General features: G+C 41.2%; 2 protein-coding genes across 4 annotated transcripts; one reads left to right on the top strand and one right to left on the bottom strand.

Moving 5' to 3' along the window:
- The first annotated feature begins 4011 nt into the window (after positions 1-4011).
- On the top strand, positions 4012-15104 carry LOC134615742 (uncharacterized). Of its 3 annotated transcripts, XM_063460381.1 has the most exons (8): positions 4012-4291; positions 10308-10368; positions 10935-11151; positions 11262-11346; positions 12133-12723; positions 12854-13009; positions 13876-13968; positions 14333-15103. In XM_063460381.1, exons 5-8 carry the CDS (start codon positions 12154-12156, stop codon positions 14651-14653), a joined length of 1140 nt encoding a protein of 379 aa, XP_063316451.1. In that variant the 5' UTR covers positions 4012-4291; positions 10308-10368; positions 10935-11151; positions 11262-11346; positions 12133-12153; the 3' UTR covers positions 14654-15103. The 3 variants fall into 3 exon arrangements, with proteins under 3 accessions (XP_063316451.1, XP_063316444.1, XP_063316435.1); XM_063460374.1 differs by lacking the exon at positions 10935-11151 and having other exon boundaries at positions 11691-12723; positions 14333-15104; XM_063460365.1 differs by lacking the exon at positions 10935-11151.
- Positions 15105-15949: 845 nt separating this feature from the next.
- On the bottom strand, positions 15950-23218 carry LOC134647160 (E3 ubiquitin-protein ligase TRIM39-like). Its single transcript, XM_063501382.1, has 2 exons — positions 23096-23218; positions 15950-17617 (listed from the first exon to the last, which is right to left on the bottom strand). Exon 2 carries the CDS (start codon positions 17606-17608, stop codon positions 15950-15952), a length of 1659 nt encoding a protein of 552 aa, XP_063357452.1. The 5' UTR covers positions 17609-17617; positions 23096-23218.
- Between the last annotated feature and the right edge of the window lie 361 nt (positions 23219-23579).

Here is a 23579-nt window from a genome sequence, read left to right as displayed (position 1 = left end):
TAAAGTGCTTTGTCAGTATTGTAGAAAATGTTAAACTTAATCATCATCTTGGCTCCTCTGACGACCTGTTTGCTGTTGCATGCTGAAGAAAGGCAGTGGGGAGAGGGGACACTTGGGCAGTGCATTTATTGCAGCATATAATGTGTTTTCTGGATACACTGCTGCTTTTTCAGCATTCAAAGATTGATGGCACCGTGTCAGAGCTGGCTATGAATTTCAGATGGATCAGGCTTTAACTTAACAAAAAAGTTATCAATAGTTCTTTTCATCTTTTTTTATTACCCACAGCTACATCCACTTCTGTCAGGCCTAGGCTGCTCACTAGGGCTGGGTATCATCTCTGATTTCTATAATCCATTCGATTCCGGTTCTCAAAGTCCTGATTGGATTCAATTTAGCCTCAGACAGTCAGAAATATTATAATCATCAGAATTGTGAACATCACAGCAGATGCCTTTGTGTGAAAGTAACTGAGAATAAAACACAGAAAAACATGAAGGAGACTTTTCTGACCTGACTTTTTATAGTAGATAACCTTAAAAATATTCTGCAATATTCTGTAATTTTGCATAATTTTAAAAAGTTTAAATTTCTTCAGTATTGAACAGCAGAAATTAGGCTTTCTTGTCCGAGGTCATTTAAGTGAAAAAAAGAAAAAGAAAAGAAAAAGACAGCGGCTGACAGCGCTGTAAACAACGGTAGACTGGTGGGTAATAAGCGAATGAATAATGCAGAAAACAGAAATTTGAGACGGGACACTGTTCTTCAAGTACACACAAAGAGCTGTGTATGAAGTGTGATTTTTAACGTGGTGGAAGCAAAACAGCAAAAGTCAGAGGGAATTCATGACGACATTGATCAAATGTGAAGCGTAGTTTGCTGCTTCATTCGCTGCTGGCTCGGTGAATTTTGGTTGGAAAGACAAAACCTGCAGCTCAGAATTAGCGCAAAAAAGACGTAAACACAGCACGGATGGTGGGCTCAGTGAGCTCCGACAGCGTGTCCGTGTTCGGGCCGTGGGGTGAGAAAGCCAAGAAAGACAAAGCTGATTCTGATGCGTCGGGTCCGCTCTGTGTTTACGTCTTTGTGTGGAATCCGTTAATGAATCGATATGGCTTTATTCAAGCTACTCACCTCCCTTTTCCACCTGCACTTTCAACTGGACCACGGCCAATCAGAGAGGTCCCGCCCCTGACTATCTCTGATTGGTTTAGTCCACGATAGGGGAATAATGTGTGTCTGTTGTTGACCACACGGAGAGTTGCAGAGATTGGTTTTTTGTTTTTGTTACTCGAACAGTTGGTCGCACTGGTGCGACCAAATATTTTTTTTAGTCGCACCACTGAAAAATTTGGTCGCACTCTAGAGCCCTGGAGTTACAAGAAAACTCGTGAACATGTGGATGAAGGCCAAAGTACCTGCAGCTCGGCTGTCCAGGCAGACTGTCGGGGAACTTTCAGTACAGTTGAAAGAACTGGGAACTTACACACCAATCCAGTTTAACCGCAGGCCAAGGGAGTAATCAGAGTAATCAGAAACTGATAGATGGAAAGTAACAGAGCTTCAATACTTTATGTTGTGTGCAGGGCCTGTGCTTAGGAATAGCATACCAGTAGAGTTCTATGATAACTTTGTTTTCTGTTGCATCTGCTGTTATTTAAATCTAAATGCTCCACCTGTCACCTTGACCCTCTGTTATGACCCTCTGAGGCTGAAGCATCACTAACGTGCATGATCAACAAGCTTCAACTAGGATGTATAAATGTGTGCAGTGATGTGTGTGAAGCCTTTGAGGACTCACGGTGTTATTAGCTGTTAATGAAACACAGCTTCAGACGTTCAGTTATACGAAGCTGTGAAGGGCTGTCAGCAGGTGATGGCTCAGGTCACAGCCCACCTGTGTGATGTCACTGAACACCTGTGTACGAGCGCTGCTTCAGCCTCTGCAGTCGTGATGTGTTTATAGGACATCAGACAATCCTGCGTCCATGGACAGAAGTCAAACAGTGTTTAGTCTTGGTCACAGGTCCTCTGATGTTCACACAGAGTCACACGCTCAGTCTGAGGAAACTTTGTGTTAACATGTTTCTGTTCTTATAAAAACAGCTGATGATTTTACAGAAACATGATGCAAACATGAGAATGAACAAATGATTTTTATTAACAGACACTGTTTATGTTTCACTTTGCATGACGTCATCAACACTGTGACACCAGGGGGCGCTCATCACCAGCTGAAGAAGTGTGCAGTGATAATGGGGGGAGACGCAGTATTGTGTGTGCTACAGTTGTACTGTGGGTACTGCAGTAATGACACCTGGTCACGTCAATCAGAGGTCACTAAAATCAATATTGAATCAGTAACTTTGCTTTTCTCTGGTCCCTCCCCAGTCGGACCAGGACTGACATGTTTAGCTGCATGTTCTCCTCTCAGGGTACCAGGCGGGGATGGTGGAGGTGACAGAGGGGGAGGAGTCTGTCCTGTGGCCCTTTAAAACCACACCTGACCTTCCTCAGGACGTCACAGTGGAGTGGACACTCACTGAACCCAAACCCATGAAGGTCCATGAGAGTGGAAACAATCAGCCAGATAAACAGGACCAGGATTACAGAGGTCGCACAGAGACCACTTCAGTCTAACCCTGAAAGACCTCCACCTGACTGACAGTGGAGTCTACACCTGCACCGTCAGCAGTAAGGATGGATATGTCCTGCTGCAGAAAGTGGTGACTCTCAATGTTAAAGGTCAGTAAACACATCACAGGTCTCAGTGAATGCTGCATCAACAGCAGCTCCACCCTCCTCCTCCTCCTCTACAGGAGAAACTTTCTGTTTTTCCATATAATCTATGATTATTGTTCCCACGGCGACACACACAGCATCATGACCTGAACAACATGATCCCTGATCTGATGTTATAATCCTGTATTTTACACGTGTGTCAGTTTTTAAGAAAGAAAATAAGTTGTTGTTCTAAAGAATCTGATTGTTTGCTTGCAGGACACCAGGAGAGATGAGTCCTCCGTCACAGAAGTATTTATATATTTTCTATTTCTATTGTATATATTAATCAGCATCTGTGGGTGGACAGCAAAAAATTTCATTGCACAGAGAAATGCCTTTTCTCTTGTGACACATGACAATAAACACTTTGAATCTTGAATCTTTGAATCTTGAAGACGGTCACCTGCAGGTCAAAGGTCATTGCATCTCCAACCCACATCCACTGTTACTAAGTTAAAGACTTTCTTCTGCACTTACATTTGGACCACCTCGATCTATGACAGTCATTCAGGCAGTGATGCCTGGACTGGAAACAAGCATCCTTACTAAGCATACTGTTTTGCATTTCAAAATAAAAGTTGGGCTTATTTTGATGCCATTACAGGAACTGCTGTGAATTCTTCTGTTTGAATCATAATCAGGTTTCCACTAATTGCTTTCTAATTTAGTGAAACTTGAAATGTTTGTCAGTGGATACACGGTTAGTCCTGCACAGTCAGAAACATCAACTTATTCTTAGTACTGTGTGCTTGCAATGAACAAGTTGTCCTAACAGAGTCACCTTCAGTCAGCTTTACTTAGTTTTTTAAGTTGTGGGAACTTATGAGGTTTTACGTTCATGTTGGGAGAAGAGAGCCAGAATCATCTTATTGTCACAGTATATAAGCTGTACGACTGTTTCAGGCTGATCCTTGGTGTGAGGCAGACTGTTGTCACACTGGGATCCTGTAAACTTGTCATTTCACCTGCTGAAGGAAATCTTTTTAAATATTTTTCTCCTGAATTCCTTCTGAAAACATTTGAACACAACAAATCGGTGACACGGCATCATTTTTCAGTTGGAAAGGAGAAAAGGAGGATTGGAGAAGCTCCTGACGGAGCTGCTGTCAGACGCCAGAAGTGGAGGAAACTGATTCACCCTCACAGAAGGCCTTCAAAATAAAGGTACGCTGAGCCTGTTATAGGGCTTTGGAGTTGACGTCACTGGAGCTGGGCCACGCCCCCTTTCCGCCATGACAGTAGGCTAGACACAGGATACAGCTTCAGCTATGGTTCGTACGTGTTGTGTTGTCAGTTGCAACGTTTGATCACACGATCGTGAAGGCAAGAAGCTGGATAATGGGCTCTCTTTTCATCGTTTTTCAACCTGGAGGCAACGTGAAGGATCCCATGTATCAGATATTACTAAACAAAGACGTCAGGCTTGCATTGCAGCGGTGAGACGAGCGGATCGAGTTCTGTGCAATCCCCAGCTTTTTGTTGGTTTGGTCTCCGCATCTTCTTTCCGGTGAGTTCTAAATTAATTCATATCACTATTAAAATGCTTTTAGTGTTATTTTCAATGTGCTGAGGTCATAGATAATGAGATAAAACATGCTAATGTGTGATGCTGCAGAACCACGTCATGTCATCATGTCGACTGAGTAGCTTATGATTTAGCATTATTGCAGGCAAACCAGCATATGAAATGGATGTAACAAATCCAGACTGGGCACCAACACTGCTCATGGGCCTCTAAAAACATACTAAATTGCTCTCATTGTACACTAATCCGCACATAACTTCCAGATGAATCACACACCTGTCATGTGCACTAATTTTATCTTACAGGCTTTTATGCAGCTGCAGAGTCTGAAGGTGTGCCCCGTGCAGAAGTAATTGATGAAGATCTGACAGAAGAACAACAACAAAATTACAATGTCATAGCTGTGGACAGCAGTTGTGTTGGACAAGTGGAGGTTGAGGTACCACCTGTAAATGTGGACAGTGGTGATCGGACAGACAGCATCACAGAAGCTAAAGGGCAGACGAAGCATTGTGTGTGCAATGAACAGGGCAGAGCAGAAATAAACACAACACTGCTTGATAAGATTGTTAAGGTTTGCTGTGTTTTGGTGAATATGTGCCCCAGTGTGGTTGTCAAACCAGCGCCAAATGAAACTTGCTCTTGTTGAGTATTCATAAAGCTGTTGTGTTGCATGTGTAGTTCATTGTAAATAATTGTACTTTGTGTGAAGTAATTTCAATAAAACAGAAAAGAATAGTATACATGTTTTTTTTGTTTTTTTATTCTTGATCTTATCACATGTACTTAGCAAGTACATAGAAATGAAATGCAAACTATTTACATGGCAACACACAGCTGGCATCAATCTTGAACCACAAAATGAAACATTACAGGCTATTTAGAGCAGCACATTGTTTGGAGAAGTATTTCCCAACAAGTTCAGGAAGACACACTTTAAGAAAGAAGTCTTGTGCTTGCTTTAAACGTGGTTCCCAGAAATCCACATCAGGGAAGATGCGTATGACAGGTCTCTCTGTGTCCACACAACGAGGTCACAGTGCAGTTTCATTCAGTCGTTGTGAGTGCAGTACCTGAAACACACAAAAACCACTTTTAATAAAAGGTCTGTAATGAACCAAGGCTAATATAGATGGTTTGGCTGTACGTGCAAATCAAAAACTGTAACAAGGAAGTTGTTTAGAAAGTTATCATGTTATCACGACAACGTACAGTTGTCGCAGCGTGGAGGCATAAAGATGGACAAATCTTGCACCCAGCCGTTCGTGAATTGGATGTGGGCCTCCAGGGATTTATAATTCTTAAACTGGTTTGCTGTGTATGCGCTGACTCCACAGACAAGGTATGCAAAGATCGGGATAGGACAAAGGCGGTAAGATAAAATTAGTGCACATGACAGGTGTGTGATTCATCTGGAAGTTATGTGCGGATTAGTGTACAATGAGAGCAATTTAGTATGTTTTTAGAGGCCCATGAGCAGTGTTGGTGCCCAGTCTGGATTTGTTACATCCATTTCATATGCTGGTTTGCCTGCAATAATGCTAAATCATAAGCTACTCAGTCGACATGATGACATGACGTGGTTCTGCAGCATCACACATTAGCATGTTTTATCTCATTATCTATGACCTCAGCACATTGAAAATAACACTAAAAGCATTTTAATAGTGATATGAATTAATTTAGAACTCACCGGAAAGAAGATGCGGAGACCAAACCAACAAAAAGCTGGGGATTGCACAGAACTCGATCCGCTCGTCTCACCGCTGCAATGCAAGCCTGACGTCTTTGTTTAGTAATATCTGATACATGGGATCCTTCACGTTGCCTCCAGGTTGAAAAACGATGAAAAGAGAGCCCATTATCCAGCTTCTTGCCTTCACGATCGTGTGATCAAACGTTGCAACTGACAACACAACACGTACGAACCATAGCTGAAGCTGTATCCTGTGTCTAGCCTACTGTCATGGCGGAAAGGGGGCGTGGCCCAGCTCCAGTGACGTCAACTCCAAAGCCCTATAACAGGCTCAGCGTACCTTTATTTTGAAGGCCTTCTGTGAGGGTGAATCAGTTTCCTCCACTTCTGGCGTCTGACAGCAGCTCCGTCAGGAGCTTCTCCAATCCTCCTTTTCTCCTTTCCAACTGAAAAATGATGCCGTGTCACCGATTTGTTGTGTTCAAATGTTTTCAGAAGGAATTCAGGAGAAAAATATTTAAAAAGATTTCCTTCAGCAGGTGAAATGACAAGTTTACAGGATCCCAGTGTGACAACAGTCTGCCTCACACCAAGGATCAGCCTGAAACAGTCGTACAGCTTATATACTGTGACAATAAGATGATTCTGGCTCTCTTCTCCCAACATGAACGTAAAACCTCATAAGTTCCCACAACTTAAAAAACTAAGTAAAGCTGACTGAAGGTGACTCTGTTAGGACAACTTGTTCATTGCAAGCACACAGTACTAAGAATAAGTTGATGTTTCTGACTGTGCAGGACTAACCGTGTATCCACTGACAAACATTTCAAGTTTCACTAAATTAGAAAGCAATTAGTGGAAACCTGATTATGATTCAAACAGAAGAATTCACAGCAGTTCCTGTAATGGCATCAAAATAAGCCCAACTTTTATTTTGAAATGCAAAACAGTATGCTTAGTAAGGATGCTTGTTTCCAGTCCAGGCATCACTGCCTGAATGACTGTCATAGATCGAGGTGGTCCAAATGTAAGTGCAGAAGAAAGTCTTTAACTTAGTAACAGTGGATGTGGGTTGGAGATGCAATGACCTTTGACCTGCAGGTGACCGTCTTCAAGATTCAAAGATTCAAGATTCAAAGTGTTTATTGTCATGTGTCACAAGAGAAAAGGCATTTCTCTGTGCAATGAAATTTTTTGCTGTCCACCCACAGATGCTGATTAATATATACAATAGAAATAGAAAATATATAAATACTTCTGTGACGGAGGACTCATCTCTCCTGGTGTCCTGCAAGCAAACAATCAGATTCTTTAGAACAACAACTTATTTTCTTTCTTAAAAACTGACACACGTGTAAAATACAGGATTATAACATCAGATCAGGGATCATGTTGTTCAGGTCATGATGCTGTGTGTGTCGCCGTGGGAACAATAATCATAGATTATATGGAAAAACAGAAAGTTTCTCCTGTAGAGGAGGAGGAGGAGGGTGGAGCTGCTGTTGATGCAGCATTCACTGAGACCTGTGATGTGTTTACTGACCTTTAACATTGAGAGTCACCACTTTCGGAGACCAAACCAACAAAAAGCTGGGGATTGCACAGAACTCGATCCGCTCGTCTCACCGCTGCAATGCAAGCCTGACGTCTTTGTTTAGTAATATCTGATACATGGGATCCTTCACATTGCCTCCAGGTTGAAAAACGATGAAAAGAGAGCCCATTATCCAGCTTCTTGCCTTCACGATCGTGTGGTCAAACGTTGCAACTGATAACACAACACCTACGAACCATAGCTGAAGCTGTATCCTGTGTCTAGCCTACTGTCATGGCGGAAAGGGGCGTGGCCCAGCTCCAGTGACATCACGCTCCAAAGCCCTATATCAAAAGCTGCAAAATTGGACATAAACCAAATTAAAATGTGAGCGGTGAGAGGTTACAGTTCTCTCAGTCACACTGATCGAGTGTTTATATGATAAGATACATGTTTAATACATAAAGTTGGAATTACAAGTTAGTAAGAAGGTTTTTAACAAAGGTTTAAATTAACCCTGAAGTTTAAAGGTGACAGAAATTTCAAGGTTTATCAAAGCTAACAAGGACATAGGTCAAAGGTTAAGATTAAGTGAAATTTTAAGCCTTTGTTAGTTAAACCAGATAAAATAATCAGAATTGGGGGAAAATCGCAAAGATGTTGTGATCAAAGCTCTTTTAAAATAGTTTGTACGGCATAAAGAAAAACACGTTTCAGTAAATTGTATGTTGAGCTAAAACCACTGTAGACACTGGTAGTGACCTCAGATCATTGTTACTGAGGAAGGAGGAATTCTGCTTTAACCAGTAAAGTGTTCTTTAACCGTACGACATTGATAGAGTTTGTTTGTGTGTTTGTGTGTTTGAGAGTTCAGACTGAAAGGTGTGTGTGTGTGTGTGTGTGTGTGTGTCTGCAGCTGTTCTTTGTGTTGTTGCTGGATCGTTGCCTCAGGGTGAAAGTTGTGTGTGTGTTGAACATGCAGACTAACAGAGACTGCAGCTGTCAGCAGCCACACACACTTTATATTCTTCAAATCAAATCACAGTGAAACATGTTCACTGACAGCTCAGCTTCAGCATCTTCTTCATGCTGTGACTGCAGCCGTTCAACTCTGTTTCTCTTTAACCCAAATCATCACAACATGGAAATATAATCATCAAAATGATGTGACTGGAAGGATGCAGCAGTCTGTGCTCCACCTTTCTCCTCCACACCTGCAGGTGGAGAACATGGATGCATGAATCTCTACAGAGTTCTTTGAATATTATCCATCTTATCAGTTTTCAGTCAACAAAAATCCTCACAGAGCCAAAATAAGCAGTTTGTATCCAACATAACTCAGCTGGACTCTGATGCTCCGTATAACAGCCACACATGAGTCTGGATTCACTCAAAGCATTGAACAAACTTTATTGTAAATGAAGCTTTTGGACATTTATTCTCTGATATTTGCTCTTCAGCTCGAGTCTCCATCAGTGGGAACATTTCCTGATTCAACTTTTCTTCTGTTCAAATCAAACTCCATGAGAATCAAAGTGTGAATCAGAGTCCTGATGATCAGATTCTATAGAAACATGGAGACTGTAGAGGATTTACACTCAATACACTGAAAAAAGTCTAACATGCAGTCATTCATTCAATCTAATAAGTGCCATTCAAAACAGAATAAAATCATTGATTTGATTGTGAAACCCTTTCTTTTTGCATTTTAAAATACCACTTTTGATTTGGATGAAACTAAATATCTGTACAAAGGACACAACGCAAAGTTTTTGATTTCTCTCAAAACATATATTTCTTTTCATGTTGAACAGATAGTATCTTTAATTTGAGTCAAAGTGATTTGCACTTGAACACGCCCACCAGAAATAGACCGGGACCCATTTTTATTCTGCATGGCTGCTGGAAACATCGTGTCACATCTTTGATTAATTTCATCTGAAAATAAATGTAAGTAAAGCCAAGTGTGTTACAAAAGCTTTTATAATTTGTATTGCCAAAATTGCAGAAAATAACCCCATTTAAGCTGGGTCGACAGCCACCCCCAATTTTTGCATGATTGTAGCTGCTAGCTACAAGCTAGCTAGCTATCCGGCGCGACGTTAGAACTGGTTACCAGCAACCGACCATCACTGTCGGGAATGCAAGTTAGGCAAAAAGCCGTTTTTTACCAGTATACTAACTAGCTAGCGTTACCACGATGCATCGGTGGTGGATACAGCTAGCTAGCATAAGTTCATAGTTCATAACATTCATAGTATAACTTAATTAATAAATTACAGTGGAGTGGACACTCACTGAAGCTCCGCTTCGTTTGAATTTTTCTGGTGAGCTCGCGGTTTCTAGACACAAGCTTGTGTTTGTGCGCGCACGTTTGTCTCTGTCTCTCTTCATATAAATATCTGTGTGTTATGTGTGTGTACACCGAGCGCAAAAGATAATTATTAATGTGCATGATTTAGAGACAGAAATAACACGCCAGCATATAAGATCAATGACATAAGACTAATTCCTTCAATTGACTTTCAGGCGCGGCTCGGAAAAATGTGCATTTTCTGAAGAAATTTTAATTTTAACAGCAAAAAAATGACCCTATGCCAAACTTAGTCGCTAATGGCTGGTCTGTAGACTGTTTGGTAAACCTAAATCAAATTATAGTACTAGCTTTTTATAAGGATGTGTATGTCATGTTACGTATTTCTTGGTTTTTCTATGTTATGTGTTTTATAGAGAAGTAACATTATTCTTTTTTTTCTGTATGCTTTCAGAACCACAGATCGCTCCATCCATTCCATGGCTGAAGCATACATTTTCATTTAATCTGAACAGGTATCATTTTGCATTTACACTGCACATCCTTTTTAAACATTTCATAATAATCTAGACCCTCCCTCATTATCCTCTCATTCACCTTGCTGATGTGTTGGCACTATTGTGTGCAATAATTGCTCTCTCGGCTTCACCCAGGTGTGTGCTCAGTGCTGGTTGTGTAGGGAGATGTGCCCCATTTCCCCTTTTCTAGTCTTCGTAATTGAAAAGCACTCTGAAAATCACTTTTGTAGTAGTAAGTAATATTGCTATTGCATTAGTTACATCCGTTGTGTGAGTTAGTAAGAGATCCTTGTCCACTAATTTCCTCTGTCCAGTTATAAATGCAGCAACATTTTCTATGGAGGGCAAAGGGAACATTTCATTTTGGTTGTGTCCTGTTATTTTGGAGTGTAACTACTTAAAGAGTAACTGAAGCCTAACAACTTGTTTTGCTTAGAAACTGTTATAATGGGTTTTTACAAGGCAATCTTTCAGTTTTGGGCAGTTTTTGACATTTCTGTGTAAACTTGTTAAATTCTACCCTTTTTGGTCTAACTCTTACACATGGTTTACATTGGCCACAGGAACACTTCGAAGTGGTGCGCTTAGGAAAATCATACATTGTTCGCAAGCTGAGGGCGTGGCATTGGGAGCATTTCAGGGCCTTTGAACTTCAAGTGAGCCCCAACAAGGACATTTTGCTTTTGGGGCCAGATGAACTGACAGATCCATATCCATTGGTGGATTATACTGTAGGAGGAATGCGTTTGATTACCTTAAAGAGATATATTCAAGTTTAAGGTCTGCATTGACATAGCACTTACAATTTTAACCTGATCATCTTTATGCCAACACAAGGAGATTGTAAATGGGAACTAATGCCTCCTCCCTCCCTTGCTCCTTTTCTATAGACATCCAGGACGTGTTTTGACATTAAATTCCTGCGCTACATAAGTAGTTTGTGCACAGTCTACATCAACCCTTCAACACGCACAGGTAAGAATGACAGTTGTGACTTGTAACATTTATTTCTAACCTGGTCTTCTCTTGCCTCCTGTGGTCTCCATGGAAGAGCATGTCCACAAAAAAGTCAAGGTTGGACTTAGAACACACTTTATCTTCTGTGCAATACAGGCTAGAAAAGTCCATGACATAACTGGACCACTTTTGGCTTTGGAAAATGTCCTTTGTATAGGATAAGGTGTGGTTGTACACACTAAACATGCAATCCAAATTTGCAGTCTTCTGTGACAGTACCCTTATAACATATGTTCAAAAACCTGCAGTGGGAGCTGATACTGTGTTGTGTCTCTTTCCTTTGTGTTATTTTATGTTGTAAGTTTTGTGTACACTAGCGCTGAGAGGCAACTTGATCCACAAATATGGCAAATCCCATACGACTCCTCATTTTGTTTAGTGACAATAGCTCTGAGAGGATGGATCTATCAAGGGTGCCAGACACAGTTGAAGAGCTCATTGAACAAGTTAAAGAGTCATGCAAAGTTGCTAGAGGTATCAGGCTGCAATATAAAGATGTAGACTTTGGTGGAACATTTGTGAACTTGAACTCAACCTCCATGATCACGGATCTTACCACCATCAAGGTCATACCGTCTGCTACTGAAACATTAATTTTAGAATTTGTAGAAAGTGACCTAGATACAAGCTCCATCTCAACACACACTGATGACACAGTCATACTAAGCAGCAGCTCCTCTGAGAAACTCCTCACAGAGCCCTGGCCAAAGGAGTTCAACATCCCACAATTCTCTTTTGAAACAGAAGGTCAACTTGAGAAAGGGAATGCGGAATACACAAAGGACCAAACCAGGCTCACACCTACATCGAAAATGTTCTCCGACATTCTGGAAAGACTGGCAGAGAATTTTCTCCTACAAGGCGTACCCCAGTGATGCAGACCTGAGTGACGTTGCGGAGGCTCTGACAAGGAAACATCCCTGCTTGAGGCAACCAGACTCCTTCAATGAGAGCTACGGATGGAAACTCAGACTAAAGACTAAGATGAGCAATTACCGCACTCAGCTTAAGTCACATGGACTTGCATCTGAGCTCTTAGTAAATACCCTCAAATCAAAGTCACGAGAAGATCCTGTTCCCAAGCCAGCCAAGAACAACAAAAAGGCAAGAAGAGGTGAGGCCAATTACTATCCTCAGACCAGCAGTGAGAATCCAGAAAGCCTAGAACTAGAGCGAATATCTCTCCTGACCGAATTAAAGAAGAGAAACAATGAGAAAACTGTACGAGAGAAGATGGCCAGGACCTTCGAATTCAGGAGGAAAGAGGTTGTGGATAAGAAGCCTGACATCAAGAATCTCTTGGAAAGATGGCCAGGTCTATTTCAGATGAAAGAGGTATAACTTTAACTTTTTTGTACTAATGCCTTTTATCATAGTTTGGAAATGGGAAATATATGTTTTGACTTTTTCTTGTTGGAAGTTGGTCTTTAAAAAAATGTATTGTACACTGTCTACTCATGTACAGATTAATGCAGAGTTTCTGCGGGTTACTGCAGTTCCCCTGCTAACCAGATTCATGGCCCAGCTGGACAAGCACTCCCCACAGCTACTTAAAATAATCAGAAAGAAAGGAGGGACAACCAAAGCAAAAACTGCCATAATCCTAGAGTTTCTTGATCAGGTAGGGTGTATATAATTAACTATTAACATGACAGTTAGCATTTTAACCCCTGTATCTAATGAGAATTTGTATCCTGTTACAGTTTTATTTTGGTAACGTCAGTGATTATGGCTGTGACGTTTTAAAATGTTGAAAGGCAGTGTGGGCTTTGTCCTTGAATGAATGAAGAGATTTATTGTCATTATACAAGTACAGAGCACAACTACAACAAAATTTATTTTGGAGACACATTTTCACTCTCACTCGCCAGATACACATACATACATATATACGTATAAACTTTTATTTAGGGACAAGAAAGCATATGCCGCTTTTCCACCGACAGAACACGGTGTGGCTCAGTTCACTTTAGCCCCCTGCAGACGCTTTTCCACCGCCTTTACACCTGATTGGCCCGGGTGTGTGTGGTGCCCACGTGATGTGATATAGAAGCGCTCCCACAAAAGGCTTTAAAAAAAACTCCCAGCAACCATACTCCACTGACTTTGGACCATGACGACTTCCTCCACAAGAACCAAAAATCAAACCAATCAAAATGAACCACAGACAGAGCAAAGTACAAAAACACACATATATCGCGATTGTTGTTGTTCTTCGGGCTGTGACGTTGCGGACAAAGACTTTTGCGCGCGACTTTTCATAGCCAGATGGGTTCGCCCCTGTTCCCAGTTACGTCCGCTTTATGTTTCCACCGCAACAAGCGAGTTCATCCGCGCTAAACTGAACTGCTCTCAAGCGCACCGTGCCGATTTGTCGGTGGAAAAGGGGCATTAGTCACCTCATGAGGATAGAGAGGTGAAAAAAAAATTCCTCTCACGCAGCATACTCTCCATATTGCATAGTAACAATTTTAACTGTTCTTGCAGGATGCTGATGCTGACATTAGGAGGGAGTGTATACTTAAATCTCTCATTATCTACCTTGGAGAACGTGTTGAGGAGTTGATAAAAGAATACATGGTATGTCCATATCTGTTCTGTCTCTACATGAGATGCAGTCTCTTGATGTAAATTTGACAACTCTGCTATTAAATGCAGTGATTAATGTAGAACAGCAACGATTAATCAACTCATCAAGTTAATATCTTAGGGTTCTGTATTGTTTTCTTTTTTTTCTTGGGCTTTGTGGAACATTTATGAAAATGTTCCACCATTGATTTAATTTAATGATTATGCAATTCACAATCTGATTAGTCAAATAATTGTTCTAATAGTCTGTGACCAAACAACTATCAAAATAGTAGTTTATTATGGTCAAAGATTTATCAGGTGTGCCAGACTTCAGTTCTTCACTTGTACATTTTGTTCCATATTTTAACTCAAGATATCCCAGAAAGATGAAGCTGAGGAAGAGCTGCAGAGTACCACCATGGCACTCTTCGTCTTCAGGGACAACTCAAGCCTCCTACATCAGCCTCGAGACATCGGGATAATCATTGATGGTGTGGAAGTCCTGAATGAGTTGCCTTCTGTGGCAGCTGGAGTGGCAATGGTCTTTGGACTCTGTTATGCTCTTAATATGGAATATCCACGAGGATTCAGGTTCACCTTTGAGGCTCTTCAAAAGATTATGATGGAGCTTGACTTTAACAAGATGACCTCTAAGATTCGCAAACTTAATTGTGAACTTAACACTGCACAGTAGTGTGTTTGCATGCATGTGTGCATGTGTATGTGCACATGCATGTGCATGTGTGCTTGGTTATTTTGCTTGGTTGGCCTGCAGTGGTATTCTACATTCAAAAATTATAAGAACACCCATTTGAAAGGGAGATTTAAGTTGATTTCATTGATACATGTGTAGATTTTTTTTTTACATTGTACAGGCACAGTGCACATAAACATTTTTGAGTACTTGCAAATTGGTTTAAAAAGAGTTTTTATAATGGTTTTATGCCAGTTTTAGACAGGTTGCAGGTTTTATACCAGTTCTAAAAAGATTGCAGGTTTTATACTGGTTTTCAAAAGATTGCAGGTTTTATACTGGTTTTCAAAAGATTGCAGGTTTTATAAAACAAACATTTCTCTAATCATTTCTGCCGTAGCACTAAATCTGTATATTACTAATCCTCTCTATTGATTATAGTTAAAATGGTTTGGAACAATAAATAATTTTGAAATAATTGGTTGGCCAACTGTCTTGTTTTTTATAGGAAATGCAGAGCATTTTTGAACTGAAATAAAATGAAATGTAAAAAATATAGTTTGAATATCCATCCATTCGCTTCCGCTTATCCTTTCCAGGATCGCGGGGGGCGCTGGAGCCTATCCCAGCCGTCATAGGGCGAGAGGCGGGGTACACCCTGGACAGGTCGCCAGTCTGTCGCAGGGCCAACACACAGGGACAGACAACCATTCACACCTAATGACAATTTGGATGATCCAATTAACCTATCCCCTCAAGCTGCATGTCTTTGGACGGTGGGAGGAACCCGGAGTACCCGGAGAAAACCCACGCAAACACGGGGAGAACATGCAAACTCCACACAGAAAGACCCCGGCCTGATGGTGGAATTGAACTCAGGACCTTCTTGCTGTGCGGCAACAGTGATAACCACCGTGCCACCGTGATATATGTAAATCAATTACCTAGCTTCAACACAAACATATTAGTTCATGTTAATTTGGTTCGATGTGAATACATTAGGTTGGTTAAATTTCAATATATTAGCTTGGTTCAATAATTAAAATATGGTTCTATGTAAAAAAAATCAATTTGGATCAATGCAAAATTTAAAGTTTCAGTCAAGTCTAGTAATATTGTTTATATCAACATAAAAGTATCAGGTCATATCAAGTGACTCAATTTGGATTCTATGAAGTCAAATATTTTGGATGTGACAATTGGACATAATTTTTTAAAATTTGAATAGGGTTATTCTTTTTACAGTGTATGTTCATTTGGTCCCTTCAAGAAAAATCAATCATTCATCAAATAAAATCAGTCGTTGATCGACTCAGTTTGATTGACAGGACAGATGATCAGAGGTGCAGAGTTTTTACCACCATAATTAGGACATGGACCGAACAATGGGTGGAGTTTGTGAGTGAAGGAGCAGCCAGTAAAGGAGTAGACCAGAGCTGCAGCACCTACATCATAAAAGGAGACCAGACCCTCCTCATAATCCACAAACACCCCCACCTTCTCAGGACCAGGATGAAGACAGAGGGGGAGTGGTGAACCAATAAGAGCTCTGTACTTATTTCCATTTCTCAGCCTCACAGTCCAGAAACCATCCTGAGGTCTCAGTGTGATTTGTCCCTTCCTGTTGATCGACTCTGTGGCCACTCCTAAATCCCAGTCAGTCTTTCCTTCAACCTGAACCTCAAAGTAAAATCTGCCTGAAGAGAAACTCTGCTCTCCTAAAACACAAGCACAGTAAGAAAATCTCTCTGGGTTGTCTGGAAGATTCTTCTCCACATCACCACAGTACACTTGTTTTCCATCATCAGACAGGATGAGCCATGGATTTGCTGTATCAGGATCCAGAGTCACATCCACCTCATACTGCTGCACCCTCTGCAGCTCAGCCTCAAACAGCTCCTTCTTCATGGGTTTCCAGACTGTCTCCTCCAGCTGAGCCACAGCTCTCACCACAGTCCCCTCATATGATGGTGGATGAACTTTGACCTCTGTCCAGTCCTTGCTGGGTAGAGCAGCTTTCAGGGAGGAGAAGCTTTGGAGGAGGTGGAGGTGGTCTTCAGAGCGTGAGAGCTGCTCCACCTCAGAGCTTCTCTCCATCAGCTCAGAGATTTCCTGTTCCAGATCTTTGATGAGACCTTCAGCCTGTTTCTCTGTTGTTTCCTGTTTGTCTTCGATCTCCTTCATGAGCTCCTTCAGGCGTCTCTCAACAGACTCCATCAGAGCAGTGAAGACCTGAACACCTTCTGCTTTCTGTCTGTCTGCAGCATCTTTACTCATCTTCACCGACTCTGTGATCTCCTGAATCTTCAGTCGTCTCTTCTGGATCATCTGCTGAATCTCAGCCTCTGTCTTCTCCAGCTCTGCCTTCTTTCCTTCATATTCTTCTCTCAGAGGAACAAACTCGTGGTTCTTGTGGTCTAAAACAGAGCAGAGCACGCAGACACATGTCTGGTCGGTCTTACAGAACAGCTCCAGAGGTTTATCGTGCTTCGTACACATCCTGCCTTCCAGGTTCTCCACAGCATCAATCAGCTGATGTCTTTTCAGACGTTTCACTGTCAGATGAGGCTCCAGGTGAGTCTGACAGTAGGAGGTCTGACACACCAGGCAGGACTTCAGGGCCTTCAGTCTGGTTCCAGTGCAGACGTCACAGGGAACTTCTCCTGGTTTGGCAGCTTGTTGCTCTGAGCTGCTGCTGCTGGCTTTCTGCTGAGCTTCACGTCTGAACTGAGCAACCATCTCAGAGATGAAGGTGTTGACCCTCAGCTGAGGTCTAGTGTAGAAAGTCTCTTTACACATGGGACACTGACAGCTCTGATTCAGGTCCCAGTGCTGACTGATGCAGGTTTTGCAGAAGTTGTGTCCACATGGTGTAGAGACTGGATCAGTGAACACATCCAGACAGATGGAGCACAGAAACTGATCTTCAGATCGCAGATTGCTGGCAGCAGACATGTCTGCACTCTGAGGGAGAAAGAAAAGAAACACATTTGATTCAAAATTCACTTTAAATTTCATTTTTAAAAAGAGAGAAACAAGCGTCAGTAGTCTGAGGAGCTTGGAAAGAAAAGCGTCTGGACTTTTATTTTATTAATACTGGACTTTTGGAAGAACCCCCTCCCCTGCAGCCTCTTATCGTCAAAGGGGTGGAGGTGGAGAGGGCAAACAGCCACAGGTTGCTGGGACTGCAGGTTACATCAGACCTGAGCTGGACTCTCAACACCACAGCAACAGTGAAAAAAGCCCAGCAAGGCTTTATTTCATTAGGCTGCTCAGGAAAGCTGGCATGAACCACCACCCTCTCACCCAGGCCTACAGAGGACTGATAGAGAGCATCCTCACCGCAGGCATCACTGTCTGGTATGGAAACACTACACAGACAGAGAGGAAGGCTCTGCAAAGAGTCATAAAGTCTGCAGAGAGGATTATGGGAACAAAACTTGCCTCCATGGACCTGCACATACAATCTCAGAGACAACAGAGCGGACAGCAGCATCACACACAGAACAAGATTCTTCAATAGCTTCTTCGACTGTTAGACACTGAGAGGTTGATGGCTCCGTGTCAGAGCACTGGCCTCAACGAAAAAGTTATCAATCGTTCTTTTCATCTTTTCTCATTACCCACAGCTACATCCACTCCTATCAGGCTGCTCACCTCCTGCACTTTCAAACGTACACACTTAGGCCTGCAGGAATATTTTATTTATTTTTTATTTTATTTATTTAGGACAGTGCATGTTAATGAACATAAATGTAAAAAAAAATTACATGAATGTAAACATGCCAGATTATAGCCAAAGGCTAATTCCAATCTGTTGTCCTTAAACATAAAAAAAATAGACATAATAATTCATAAAAGTTCATCATTCATTCATAATAAAAACTCCATCACCAAACTTACACATACACACCATTCTGTTCCCAAATAAAACATTAAAACTATACAACTCATACATGATCACACACTTGATTTGTCCATAACCAGTTTTTAACCTTTGCCTTAAACAAGTTGAATGTCGCGCATTCTCTAATGGGTTGAGGAAGACTGTTCCACAGATGGCCACCCTTGACTGAGAGGACGTTCTGCCCAAATGCTGTCCGTCTGTGGGGTATAAACATGTCTCCTCGGATTGTAGCTCGAGTGGTCCTGTCTGAGCTTTCTTTATGCCTAATGAACTGCTTTAGTGGTGGTGGAGCAAGGGAGTGTAAGACTTTATATATTAAACAGACTCTTTTAAGTTTCACTAAGTTATTGAAGTTCAGTAATTTATGTTTTTTTAACACATGACAGTGGTGGTAGGAAGTCGGTTTTTTGTCAAGTAGTTTTAAACTTCTTTTATAAATGTTTTCAATAGTTTTAAGTGTTGTTGGACAAGCAAGGGACCAGGACGTCAAACAATAGTCCATATGAGAGATGATCATTGAGTAAAAATACGTTTTTGCAACATTCATATTAAAATTATTACGTATATGATTAAAATTTTGATTATTAAATTTAAGTACCTGGGACACTTTATTTATGTTACTCTTGAAGGATAATGTTGGGTCTAGAATGACCCCAAGATATTTAAATTCTGGAGCTAATTCAAGCTCTACTCCATCCAGGAATATGTTTGACTGCTTCAAGTTTAAGGGGCGTTTTCAAAAATACATACAGACAGTTTTTGAGGTGTTCAACATTAGGCATGAGTCCTCCAGCCAGCTGTGCATTAATGCTAAAGCAGCTGTAAGATCTTTTGCCACCTGCTGGACACTATTTGCTTGCGTATATCTAACTGCATCATCCGCATACATTTGAGCAAATATATTTGGACAGACTTCAGGTAAGTTATTGATAAAAAGAGAGAACAATAAGGGCCCAAGAACAGATCCTTGAGGAACCCCTGTATCACAGTCTAAATATGGAGATTTAACCCCATCCAACACCACACACTGTTTCCTGTGTGAGAGATATGAGGCAAACCACTGAAGAGCCTGACTGGAGATATTAAACTGAGTCAATCTGGACAACAATATCTGATGGTTTACAGAGTCGAAAGCCTTCTTCAGATCTAAAAATACAGCTCCAACACAGGGACTGTTGTCCAGCAGGCTCTTCAAGTTCTCCACTAACATACACAGGGCAGTATCCGTGGAGTGATGTGCCCGAAAGCCAAACTGCAATGGATGGTTGGGTGTTTTCTAGGTGAGCAGTGAGGAGTTTAACCACCCACTTCTCAGCTATTTTAGATACGACCGGGAGTATGCTTATGGGGCGATAATTAGCCATGTCAGTCTTGTGTTCAAAAGACATATTCAAAACATGAGTGGTTGGACGTACAAGCAAATCCATATGTTCCTTTAGGAAATTTGTGTTAATACCATATACATCAAGTGCTTTTGATTGTTTTAAACCTGTAATTAGTTTAGCAACTTCAGTGTCTGAAATATGAGTGATGGTGAACAAATTTTGACCAACATCATTTACATTATCAGAGCATACGACTGAGTCAAAGCTCTGACTGATCTCCTTTACAGATGAAATAAAGAAAGTGTTTAAGTTACTGGCAATAGATAGAGGCTCTCTAACAATAGAGTTATTTACATAAAGTTCAATTGTATTTTTACTTTTGTTTGAATGACAGCCAAGTAATTTATTTAAGTGTTGCCAGATAATTTTACCATTACCTTTGGCTCTTTCAACTATATTTATAAAAAAAATTTGCTTTGGCCTGTCTCAAACTTCTTGTTACTTTGTTCCGCATTGAAGTAAATCTCTGTCTATCCAGAGTTAGACCTGTTTTCAGGAACTGTTTTAGTAATTGATCTCTTGTTTTCATTAAATTCTTGCACTCTTTGTTTAACCAGGGCAAATTAGATGTTGTCTTTATTTTTTGTCGACCTCTAATGGAGTATGTTGATATAACATCCTTGACAATGTCAGTGAAGTGACTGCTGCAGAATTGTGGATCATCACTACACAATAAAGGCTCCCAGTTAACTGATGCTGATGCTAATGCTTCTGCTACATTTTGTCGCTGACTTCTTGGTATAAATTCATAAAAGGATCTCCTATTAGATGAACTATGAAAGTGATTCTTAACCCGTGATTTTATAAGTTTTCTAGAAAATAATATAAAATTGTGGTCTGAAATACCAGTGATAAAATTATAAGATTTAATAATTCGCTCGGGCTTATTACTGAAAAACAGATCTATTTTAGTTTTAGAATGTCTCGTTATTCTATGTGTTGAGTAAAGTTCAAAGTCTCCATTATGTCCTTGAGTGTTTTTCTGTCCTTTTCACAGTCCCAGTTGACATTAAAATCTCCCATTACAATTATTTCATTAGACTTATTATTTATAGTATGATATTTAAGTAATATCTGTAGTTGTTCATAAAAAATATTCTTTGCAGAAGGAGGGCGATATAAACAGATCAACGTAAATGACATTTCTGGGGAAAGAGTGATTTTAACAGAAATATGTTCTATTTCGACATCTATTGGTGAACTAAGTAAAGAGCAATCCAGGTGTTTTTTTTACATACACAAGTATTCCTCCTCCTCTTGTTCCAATTCTATCCCTTCTGAATACTGTGTACTCTGGAAAGACAACCGCAGATTCAGGAGAAGAACTTGTGAGCCAAGATTCAGAGATACCCAAAATAGAAATATTGGAATTGCTTAGAATATGTTCCAGTTGCTCATGCTTTGGTAACATACTGAGAATGTTAATGTGTCCACATAGAAGCCCCTTTGGTTTATTTTTAGTGTCCCAGATTACTTTAGCCTGATTAAATGTCTTGCAGATATTTGTTCCTCTGTAACTTTTAATAGCAGGATTTCTTGTCCTTTTGTTGACAATGCTATGAGCATTTAATGATGAGAAACCCTTTAGCAGCCGAGGTGGGGGCCCAGGCAGCCGAGGCGGGGGCCCAGGCAACTGAGGCGGGGGCCCAGGCAACTAAGGCAGAGGCCCAAGCAGCTGAGGTGGTAACCCAAACAGCAAGAGTGGAGGCCCGGACAACAGGGGCATAAATACTATTAGCTGCAGGTGTAGCCTTACTAACTGGGACGGTGGTTGGAGCACAGTTAGTTGAGGTGGAAAGCAATGCAGAGATAGCTGTGCCCATAGGCTAACTAGGCTAATTAGTTGTAGCCAGTCCAAATCACTGATGTTTGAATTAGGTCCAGGATTTAGTTCTATATCACCAGCCAAAAGTAGCATCAGAACAAGTTTCAGAATCTCCAGCGATAGTTGTGGTATATTTGATTGTTCATGTTTACCTGGGGGTGGTCTAGCATGACCAAAATCCAAGAATCTTGTGAACAAAAGATGTTGACTCCATTTGGCTGGGAAAGTGGTATAATTATCCAGCTTTCTTGGACATGTCGAACTCCACAGAAGATGAAAATGTATAAAAACAAAAAGACAAGTTGATGTCAAGATCCAGGGGTTTTTAGATGGTTTTTTAGGTGGGGTTTTTTGGCAAAAGCACAGGACCTGCCAAGCTGTGTGTCTGCACCCTAGCAGCCATCTTTTTGCCCTCCAGGGTCATATCTGGACCACGGCCAATCAGAGAGGTCCTGACTTCTCTCTGATTGGTTTAGCCAACGATATGGGCATAATGTGTTGTTGACCACACGGAGACTTTCAGATTTGCAGAGATTTCCTTTTGTTTTTGCTGGAATGGCTGGTCATACCGGTGTGACCTAGCATTTGTTTAGGCTACGTCCACACTAATGCGGTTTCGTTTGAAAAAGCACTGTTTTCTCTCCGTTTTGGCCTCCACACTGAGACGCCGTTTTCTCCAAGGAAAACATTTTGAAAACAAAACGAGACGGTGCGTTTGTGTCACAGTGTGAACAGTGAAAACAGAGACTTTCTAAAACGATGATGCATGTTAGTCATGTGATGCAGTCATGTGACCAATTAAACAAAGATAGTGGAGAGCATTATACAGCAGCAGTTTTGACAGGCCTATTAAAGATTAATATCAGTCTGTAAATGCTCCACATAGCTTTTCTTCAAATTCTTTAATTCTCACTCGCTTTTGCAAGTTTGTACTTTTGTGTTACTCGCAGCAACAACTCCACCTCATTGTTAGTCCATTTAAAAAACTCGGTGCTTTTCCTCCACCTTTTGCCGCGAAGTTTAAAAGAGCCGGAAAGTAAATAAATGGCCGAAAGAAATGAGACCGGTCCAATCGTCTTGCGTTTCACGCATGCGCAGGACTGGAGCGTAAGCGTTTTCGGCCGTTTTAATGTGGACGCGCAAATCTGTGAAAACGACAGAAAACGCTACTGTGGACACGGAGTGCTGTTTTCAAATCTATCCGGGCGAGTGTGGACGTAGCCTAAGTCGCACCATGGAGAAATGAGGTGGCGCTCTAGAGCCCTGATGAAGTGAACAGAGTGAAGATTTGTGTAGAAACAGGAAGTGTGATCAGCTGCACTCACCACTGTTGCTGAGAGAAACCTGATGGACTCCAGTGAATCTTCTTTTAGAGACAAACAGGACTCGACTGCAGCTCTGCTGCTGCTCTCTCACACTTTCACTTCTGCAAAATGACGTTGAACTTCTCGTCTTTGCTCCGCCTCTTCCTTTATCAGCCGGTCTGTACTCTGACTGTGTGCAGCGGGTGGGAGGAGTGAGGAGTGGTGTGTGGGTCACACAGTAATGACGGCCTCAGGTGATCAGGAGAAACTCACCTGGATTTCCTTTCTCCACAGCAGACTGAGAGCTTCAGGTGGACCCTGAAGGAGGTCTCAGACACAGGTGGTAAAAGTACACACAGTGTGTACTGAAGTAGAAGTACTACTGTTAAAAATACTCCAAGTACTATTTCAACTTCTTTACTCAAGTAAAAGTAAAAAAGTACTGGCTGTGAAATGTAAGAGAGTAAAAAGAGCTGATTGAAGAACATTTCTAACACATGTGTTT

Source organism: Pelmatolapia mariae, linkage group LG3_W (genome assembly GCF_036321145.2).
Source record: "Pelmatolapia mariae isolate MD_Pm_ZW linkage group LG3_W, Pm_UMD_F_2, whole genome shotgun sequence".
Taxonomy (NCBI): domain Eukaryota; kingdom Metazoa; phylum Chordata; class Actinopteri; order Cichliformes; family Cichlidae; genus Pelmatolapia; species Pelmatolapia mariae.
The sequence above is the reverse complement of the archived record's forward strand: the minus strand, read 5'-3'. Positions and strand labels throughout refer to the sequence as shown.